Source organism: Cibotium barometz, chromosome 55 (assembly GCF_041138505.1).
Source record: "Cibotium barometz isolate CiBa-2024 chromosome 55, ASM4113850v1, whole genome shotgun sequence".
Classification (NCBI taxonomy): domain Eukaryota; kingdom Viridiplantae; phylum Streptophyta; class Polypodiopsida; order Cyatheales; family Cibotiaceae; genus Cibotium; species Cibotium barometz.
The window spans coordinates 23,454,606-23,464,264 of record NC_141100.1 but is presented as its reverse complement, the minus strand read 5'-3'; the positions used below and the strand labels follow the sequence as shown (position 1 = coordinate 23,464,264).

The following is a 9,659-nucleotide window of genomic DNA, read 5'->3' as shown; positions in this document are numbered from 1 at the left end:
ACATACAACACCTAGGAGGAATGCTTTCCCCCTCTGCCATCGGGAACTATCTCCATCTTGCCCTCACTGTGAACTGGGATAGTGGACGTATCCCCAGTAAGAATATGACCAGAAAGCCTGCAGAGATCCTGTAAACCGGAACGGGAAGGAGTCATGTGCCTCAAAGCACCACTATCGAGAATCCACTCCCGAGTATCCGTTGCGGAGAGTCCTCCAATCTCCTCCCTGCCTGAAGAAAATGAAGCATCGGTGTCCATCACCTCTAGGTGCACAAAAGCCGGAGTCTTCATGATTGCTGAGGAGTCTTCACCCTTCTCGGTCTTCCGCTTGGGACATTGTCTCCAGTAGTGGCCTTTCTCGCCACAATCATTACAGGTCCTCTCTGCCTTCAGTTTCTCGCGGTCACTAACGGACATCTTCTCAGAAGACTTCTCCGACGAAGCCTTCCCCTTGCCCGTGTTACGGCCTTTCGACCGTTGGCCAGTAAAGGCCTCCGAACCTCCATCCTGAGGAGGGTTCGTAAATCGTTCCTCCTGGTCCAGGACCATAGGCACAAGCTCCTCCCACGTGATGGTGCTGAGCCTGCCACCACTGGTAATCAACGACGAGTAAAATGCTGAGTACGAAGAGGGCAAATGTGACAGCAACGTTATGGCCATGTCCTCTGACGATATCTCCTTCCCAGCCTGAAGAACTTCCTGTTGAAGAGCCTGCAACTTGTTAATATGCTCCCGCATCGTCGACGACTTTGCAAGGCTCATAACCCGCATCTGTACTTCCAAGGAAATCCTCTTCATGGGCGATACCCTGTTGTAAAGTGAGGCCAAATGCTGCCATATACCTCTGGCCAGCGTCATGTGCTTTACATGATTGATTACCTGTGGTGTTCAGTTGAGGAAAATAAACGAACGGACCCTGGCGTTGACGCGATCCCACATCTGCGTCTGGGCCTCCCGGTCCTTTCGGGTTGACGGTAACTCCCCTTCCTCTACTTCCGGCCGTGGAACACCAACAACGACGAAATCGGCGAGATCGTAGGACTCCAAAATGGATTCCATCATCACCTTCCATATGCCGTAGTTGCTCCCGTCCAACTGACGGTCCACCGGGAACGTGGGGAGTGTCGGGATCTTCACATGTCTCTCGGCCATCTCAAACAGATCTGCCATAGCGGGGATGTACTCTGAAAAGGGTGGGTGGGTGGGAACAAAGAAGAACTGATACCTGCAAGTGGCTGTCCAGCAAATCAACCCGCCTTCCTCTTGCTTCTCCTCTTCCCAAACAGTCCAAAACAGTCCACCAATCAGCCACAAAACAGCCCCCCTCTTGCTCACACAAATCCCAAGACCTATCTAGAGCCTAAGGCTCTGATACCATGTCAGAATATGCAGCGGAGATGATGACCAAATCTGGGAACACAAGAGCAAAAACGCAGGCAGAAAAACAGCACAAGAGAGAGAGAGATGTAGGCGTGTAACTCTGCTCTATATACACAAGAAGATCCCGAGATATGATACAAATGAGGTATGGGGGCTGAGGACCTATATATAACCCCCTAGAGGGCAGTCGGCCAGCATAAGGAAGAGCCCACGATTGATAAAAAGGTCCACGACTGCATAAATGCAGTCGGCCAGCAATCTGGTGCCCAAAACTGTTCAAAACCAGTCGGCCAGCAGCAAGAGTGCCCACGACTGATAAACATCCAGTCGGCCAGCACTGTACTGCTCTTGGCACCCTCTGGCAGCCCTCCCAAGCCTCAGAAAAATGGGAAAAAATAGGGGAAAAATACGGAGAGTGGGGAAAAATGGGAAAACACCTCATAAGGGCGGGCACACCCACAACAAAGGCCCTGGTGTATAAAACTGGACAGGAGATGACTTCTAACAGCTTGCGCCTGCGCCAGCCCGCGTAGGCGTGGCCACAAAGCGGTATAGGCCTAGGCGCCTGCCACGCTGGGCCTGGGCGCCCGTTTGGCCTAGCCTGGGCGCTGCCTGGCTGGCTACGCAGGCCTGGCCCCTGGTCATGCAGGCCTGGCCACCTGGTTTGGCAGGCCTTAGGCCGCCTGGCTACGCACCTGCCTACACGGCCTTGGGCGCCCGCAGGCAAGGCCTCTTCCGACCCGTATGCAAACCGCCAGCACACACCTTCTCCCACATGCTCTCTCTCGCTCACTCGAACCAGAAAAGCATCGTGCTTTTTCTGTTTTCTGTTTCTCACCCAACTTGCTCATGCGTACAACTGCACAAGTGAACTCTCCTCTTCTTGCAAAACAGCAGTATGCACAGAAAAAACAGCAAGTTTTTTAACACATACCTTTCTTCGACCTCATCTTCTCTACCTACCGACTTGCTCGTTCACGAGGTATGCTCTGATATCACTGTCAAATCCCCACGGATCTCCACGTGATCGTTCTCGGTTCGAGACTCGAATCCTGCAAACAAAGCAAAAAAACAAACAAGGGGGTGCAGACCTGACTCACCTCCCAACCATGACAGCCGTGGGCAAGCCCACAGTCTTGGCTGTCCCCACCGAGCCACAAGCTGAGCTAACTAGGACGACGTACCGACCAATCTCCTCCTCGCGACGTCCCATACCGCGACGAAGCTGCCCTCGCGGGCTTCGAGACTGCTGTCGGCCTCGACTGCATAAAGCAGGTGCACATCTGCACTAGATCCAGGCTCCAAGACCATAGAGCTCTCACAAACTCGCGAGACTCTATATCCCAATAACTAACCTTGGCCACCCTTTTATAGGCTCTTGGCCGGTCATCGAGCGTCCCCACTTGGGCGCCCGCCCGTCCATACTTGGGTGCCCGCCCGTTAGTATTTCCCTAAGTCAGCTCGTCAATCAACCTGCTTAGTTCCAAGCTTTCCCAAGCCTCGAAACTAGTCTTGCGTGCGTGTAGCACACGGTAGATACACACTGTGCACATGACAAGGGGAGGGGAGGGGAGGGGAGGGGAGACACAAATTATCGATTGTTGAAGGAATCGGGTTGGCTTGAAAGTGTTTTGCATAAAGATGAAATTCACCCAATTCTTTGGACGCCATCAACCATAGAAACTACCCCTCTCCATCGTCAATGCCACGTTCGAGACAAGTCGGGCATGGGGGTTTATTATTGTTTGTAAAAAGGTGAAATGCATTCAATTCTTTGGGTGTCATCAACCACGGTGCTCCCAAAGTGCTCTCCATCATCAATGCCATGTTCAAACGGAAGGGATGGAGTTAGCTTGCAGTTGAAAGTGTTTTGTATAAAGGTGAAATGCACCCAAGTTTTTGGACGTCATCAACCACGGTAACTATACCTCTCCATCATCAATGTCATGTTCAACTGGTACATTGTTGAACCCTTAGGTGTGATTTTGTTTGGTCTATTGTTGGCTAAACAGTCACTCGGATAGTCAGTGCATTTGTATACCACACACTGGCCATGAGAAAATTGCCAAATCCATGATAGGGTAATACTTCTTATGACACTAGGGTGTGTGAGTGTGTGAATCACTTGTGGGGGGGGGGGGGTAGGGGGTAAGTCTCTTTATTATTTTATTTTTTAAACACAAACCATTTTTTTTTATTTAAAAAAAAAAAAGAGAACAAAACAAGAGCACCTGCAGTGGCCCTTCATCTCGTCTTTCCATCCGCATTCAATTAGTCTTTCCCTCAGCAACTCCTTCAGCTTCTCTTTCTCTCCACTTTCAATAAGCTGGAGGAGGGGGTGGGGGATTTAGATTTTTCCAAAAAATACAGGCTAGATGGATCAGAGAGAGAAAAAAATATATTACATAAGATAGTTAGGGGGGAAAAAAACAAAACAAAACGAATAAATAAGATTGTTCAGAAAATTTTGAAAAAAAAACAAAAAACATAAATAAAAAGGCGAGGATAAATATATTCTGTTTCTCTCCACTTTCAATAAGCTGGAGGGCTGGGGGATTTAGATTTCCCCCCCCCCCCCCCCCCCCCGAAAAAAAAAAAGGGCTAGATGGTTCAGAAAGAAAAAAAAATTACATAAGATAGTTTTGGGGGGGGGGGGGGAAATGCTAGATTGTTCAGAAAATTTTGAAGAAAAACAAAAATAAACAGGCGAGGATATTCAGAAAATAAATATATTAATAAATAAAGGGTAAGCCGGGGTTTTAAAAAAAGACAAATGATTTTTAAAAAATTAAAAGAAAGATACTAACTTTGATGTTGATGATTTCTTGAAGAGTTGGCTCTGCGCCTTTCTCATCTTCGCCATCCGGCGTGGGAGGCCTGTTGACAGATGCCCTCCTGTGGAGAGGTGAAAATCCAAGAATTAGAAAATTATATATATATATATATATATATATATTTGTCTCCCCGAAAAGGAATGAGTGTGCTACCATACATGGCCGCCAATTATTTCAAGCTTTGCACTTTGAGATGAAGGTGAAGAGCCCCGCCCTTATATATATTAACTCAAATGAAATTCACCTTTGTGTTTTATTAACCTGAAAATTTTTTTTATTCATAATCTGACAATAATGTAGATCTAAAATTAGTCACTCAATGTTTCAATAGATATCGTTCACACATGCTGACTCCTTGTCCCCAGGACCAAGTGTTGGGGTAGAGGAAAGAGAGAAGGGCCCCCTCATCCGTGTAGCTCCACTTCCACAACATGAGTCCCAACATTGGAGCTCACCATTCGACCAGATGATCAATGGAATGCTCAAGCCTAAATGTTTCTGGTGCCATGCCCAAATGCTCTGACTACAAATGAAAAATTGCATCGGAGTAGGGGCTGTAGGTAAATCTACTCATGGTGGGGAGCACAACTTTTTTATAATATTAACATTGATTATGCATAATATGTATTATATAATATCATATTTTTAGTGATATTATAACTTAAATAAATGACAATAGTTACTTTATCATCAATTTACTATACCAATGGTCAATTAGTTTTTATTATATTCAAATGGCAAACATTATAATTTCACAATAATAATATTCATAATATGGTGCGTTGAAGCTGGTAGGCAAAGAGCCAATTTTCCACAAAAATGTATCTAGTACATGGCAAACATTATAATTTCACAATAATAATATTCATAATATGGTGCGTTGAAGCTGGTAGGCAAAGAGCCAATTTTCCACAAAAATGTATCTAGTACATAACCAAAGAAGCCTAAAGGAATCATCTAAAAGGAAACATCTAAAAAGCCTAAAGAAGCGTCAATGAATCATCCAAAAATGAGGTTATACATGACCAAAGAAGCCTAAGGGAATCATCTAAAAAGCCTAAAGAAGCCTAAATGAATCATCTAAAAAGCCCAAAGAAGCGTAAATGAATCATCTAAAAAGCAAGAGGTAAGCCCTTATTGCTTACTCCAACAACCTTGAGGGATGGATGAAAGAGAATTTTTAACCTAAAAGCTATCAAAAATGTTAGGCATAATTAATCAAAAAATATTACATGCTATCATGGGAAATTAAAGGGAAGCTACAGATAAAGGTTTCATGCAAGTTTATGAATTAGGTGAAGAGATAGTTTTCAATGAACATTGGTAAAAAGAGAAAACCATTTCCCATAGTTTTTTTTAGTCAACAAGCCTCATGTGTCCCTCACACTCTGAGGGTATCCATTGATTCTAGTACTACTATTTCTGATCATATGCCCTTGAAATGGTGTTGGGCTGCCACTGAAGGGGAGGAGTTACAACTTTCTCAATTTCCCACAAGGAAGTTGAGAGTCAATAATCTTCTTCTTAAGGATGCCCTATTTGTTGAGTATACATAGGAGGCTATTAGGAGGCTGAAAAGGAGAGGTGTGTCAGATGATTCATGGAGACAGTTTGGGAAGTGGGCAACACAACTCAAGAGACTACAAATCAAAAGACACACTAGGAAACTCACTGCAGAGGAGACCAATCTGTAATTCAAGTGTCAATCTGGATTAAAATATGAAGATGATAGATGTGCTAGAGAGGAGGGAAATTGGGCTAAATGGAAATCCTTCAATAATAAAAGGAAACCAAAGAGGTGTCTATTTAAGCTTGCTAAAGGGAGGAATAGTAGGTGGGGAATATTTTTGATGAGGATGGACAACCTCTGGATAACATGGAATTAATGGCTAGAAAATGGGTAGATTTCTTGGGCTCTACCCTAAGTTTGAAAGAGGACTATTCTCAAAGGAGGTTTCAAGTAGAAGATAGACTGTTTTAGACACTAATCAATCACTATGTGGACCTAGATAAGGCTAGATGGTTAGTAACAAAATATTTAGTTTAATGATATGTAATATTAATGCTTTTATCAATGTTTTAAGATAAACATTGTATTTTTAAAGTTTAATGATTTTGATTATTATACCTGATTTTAAGTCAATGTTGTTATGAGTTACTTATGTATATCGATGATTTTAATGGACTTACGATATACAAAGTAAGAAAAGAGACATTTACCTCCAACTTGATGCTAAGTATGTACCTCTATATAGGAGGACTGAGGTTACCTCGGTGCAATAATCAATAATGCAAGAGAATAGAGATACAAGGAAAAAGCATGTGGATTTATGGGTAGAGGGATCCATATATCCTATTAATTCTCTATCAAAACGTCCCCCTCTGTTTTCTAAATTAACCTCCTTTATCAAGTATGTATGTGATGGTCACGTAGGTCTCTTGGTTATATAAGAAGGCTTTCTAACCAAGCACATTATGTTTACAAGTTATGTTTACAAACTAAGTCTCTTGGTTATATAAGAAGGCTTTCCAACAAGGCACATTATGTTTACAAATTAGGCCAAACTATGTTGACGAGTAAGGAAGTATTAATAACACAACTCTCAAAATCATTGATTGAGAAAGAGAAGGAATCTCAAAATTTGCAAGGTGCAATGCATACTGTGGAAGTACAAAATGTCAAACTAAGTGAGAGGGTACATGTTCTTGAGAAAGTGAATAAGAAGATGCAAAGAATGTTGGAGACCAATACTGCATTCAGGCCAAAATCACATCTAAAGGAGCTAAAACCAATGGATAGGTTGGTCATTGGAGGTGGAAAATCGAAGCGATGAATCAAGGCTTGTACGGATATCCTCCTTACAACAAATAAAAAATGATGAGATGAACATGGTAAGGTCTACACTCGAAGGCAAGAAGTTTAAAGCAATGTTAGAAGATATAATAGAAGATAAGATGCATGAAGTGACCAAGACATTCACAGCCAATGATGCCCAAGGCATATATGATAAAGCTTAAATTGCCTCAAGAGCATATACTGCTACTTACAAGCAACTATACAAAGAATTTAAGAGGGTTATGAAGACAAAAAGGATTTTGCCTCTCCTAAAATCATCATATAGGGCAAGCACGAAAATTATTGAATGGTAAAGTTTCAAAGCTCATTGGTGAGCCTATGCAACTATGCCATACACATAAATATAAGCCAGAGATTATATTTAAGCTGATAAAATTCAATAATTTTGTGCTAGATGTACGTAAGGTGCAAAGCGCTGTGGTGGTCAATTTCTATAATATGATAGTTCAAGAATGTGGTGGTATACTAAAGTTTGTATTAAAACTTGACGAATGTGAGATTGTCAAAGAGCAGAAGTTAGAGAAGGTAAGCTTGACCCTAATGAATAGAGCTTGAGGCTGGACATCAAAAAAGAGCATTCAGATTGTTTCAGTGTTCAATCACATGTTCAATTAAAAAATACTATTTTTGAAGTTTCAAAAGAATACCATGAAATATTAAAGATTTTCTTTAACTTGACAAGTATACCAAATGTGGTTGAATATCAAACAAGGGGACAAGTCCTAAAAGTATATGAATTTGGTGAATACAGTATATGTTTTTCCAAATTTATATAAAACTAAATCTAAAAGTGCTTTTTAAAAAAAATAATCAAAGTACTTATGATATGGACCTTACTTTCTGGAACATTTTGGAGGCTCATAGACCTTACTTTGCCAAAGAGGGAACAATTAGCCATATGGTCTACTCAATGCATGGAACGATCTCATTGGTAAGTCCGATGTGGTTTTTAAAATGGAACATCACATGGAGGTGGAGTGCATGATGTTAATCCAATGAAGCAACTTGTCAAATGATGTTAATACAATTAGGCAACTTGTCGAACGATGTTAATCAGTAGTGGTACAAAAGAATCAAAATCAGGTATGAGCAAAAGGTGTTAAAGTCTACTCTTGATGAATCACATAAAGATCCAAGATATGTTGTTTTAATGATCACCATTTATAAATGAAGTAAAAAATTTGGAGCTTAAGAAGCATCATAAAAACTCAGTCTTATGAAATGTATACATCTTAAGACAACTACATAAAGTTTAAACACTAGCGGTATGCTAGTAAGAAGATGATTTCCTCTTTAGTAGCTTCTTTTTTCTTTGAGCTTACTTGAGGATGTTGATGGCTCTTCAGTAGATGTAAACTAAATCTCATCTCTCTAAATCTAAAGAACTTCTATTTTTTACATCTTACTAGGAGATTTGCATTCATCTTATTAGCCGCTAAAGCATGTGCACTATAGATTAAAAAATAAGATGATCTCATAGACCAAACCTCAGGAGCATCCTAATGGCTTCGAATTTGTCTACACCGCAATGAATAGAGACAATGATTCTGTTTGGATAATCAGGAATTGGTGGACTAAAAGGTAATGGTTTATTCCAACAAAAAGACAATTAATATGCTAGAGTTAGTTTGGCTATTCATTTTGTATATCAGTCGCATATATGGGCTTATTGCCAACATAGTAGGCGATAGCGATGTAAGGCATAGTGTTCAAAATATTGGATACTATGCTAAGCTTGAGTATGATTAATCATCCATAGCGATGGTCTAGCCAAGAGAGTCAATCAAATCCAAAAGGATATGCTACGAGCCTAATTAAGAAGCAAACCAATTGGATGTGTATTTGCCCATACTCATTTGCTAACAACTAGGCCAGACATTCAGCACAAGGATCCAGTGTAGAGTCCTCATAGCCGTTGGACTCGAGAAAGAAAAGATACAAAAGGTTAAATATTTTCTTCAAGATCTCCACGAGATGACAAAAATCGTGAAAGATAATGTTAAGAGAGCATAGGACCATGCTAAACATTATGCAGACAAAGACCATAGACAAATCATCTTTGAGAGGAAGGTGATAAAGTGTTCCGAATCTTTGAAAATAGGGAAAAGTCCGAAGTTATCTCCAAGGTATTGTGTTCCATTCACAATACTTAAAAAAGTAGGTGGTGTTGCTTACAACTTAGCTTTACCATAAAGCTCTAAAGTTCATCCAGTTTTTCACACGTCAGTAGACTGAAAAAGAAGTTGAGTGATGACGATAATCTCGTCAATCAAGAGATCCTAGTAGAACTTATTGAACCCCCATCCTTACCACACGAACGAGAAAAAGTCTTGGATTTCCAATAAAAAAGGACTCGACACTCTGTACTACAGGAGTGTTTAGTCAAGTGGAAGGATAGACTAGAATAAGGTTCTACTTTGGGAAAAGGTAAGGACACTCAGAAAGAGGTTCCCAATTTCATTTTCGAGGATAAAAACTCCTCTTAAGGGGGGAGTAATGTCATGACAATGGGATTTAGTAGGAATCTAGAGAGCTCGACTGTCCGGGCAAGGCACGGGTGGGGTTTAGGGGAGCCAAAATGACCGGGTA

At 41.4% G+C, this 9,659-nt stretch overlaps 1 protein-coding gene across 1 annotated transcript in view; it reads right to left on the bottom strand.

Annotated features, from left to right (window-relative positions):
* The window catches only part of LOC147607520 (transcription/mRNA export factor), a 34,815-nt gene extending 30,312 nt beyond the window's left edge, over positions 1-4,503 (bottom strand). Inside the window, exons 1-3 of the mRNA XM_086790384.1 lie at positions 4,372-4,503; positions 4,187-4,274; positions 3,611-3,705 (exon numbers count right to left, since the gene is read on the bottom strand). Coding sequence (XP_086646510.1) covers positions 3,611-3,705; positions 4,187-4,274; positions 4,372-4,373 — 185 coding nt within the window. The 5' untranslated portion in view covers positions 4,374-4,503. The remainder of the gene's footprint in view (positions 1-3,610; positions 3,706-4,186; positions 4,275-4,371) is intronic.
* Positions 4,504-9,659: the final 5,156 nt, after the last annotated feature.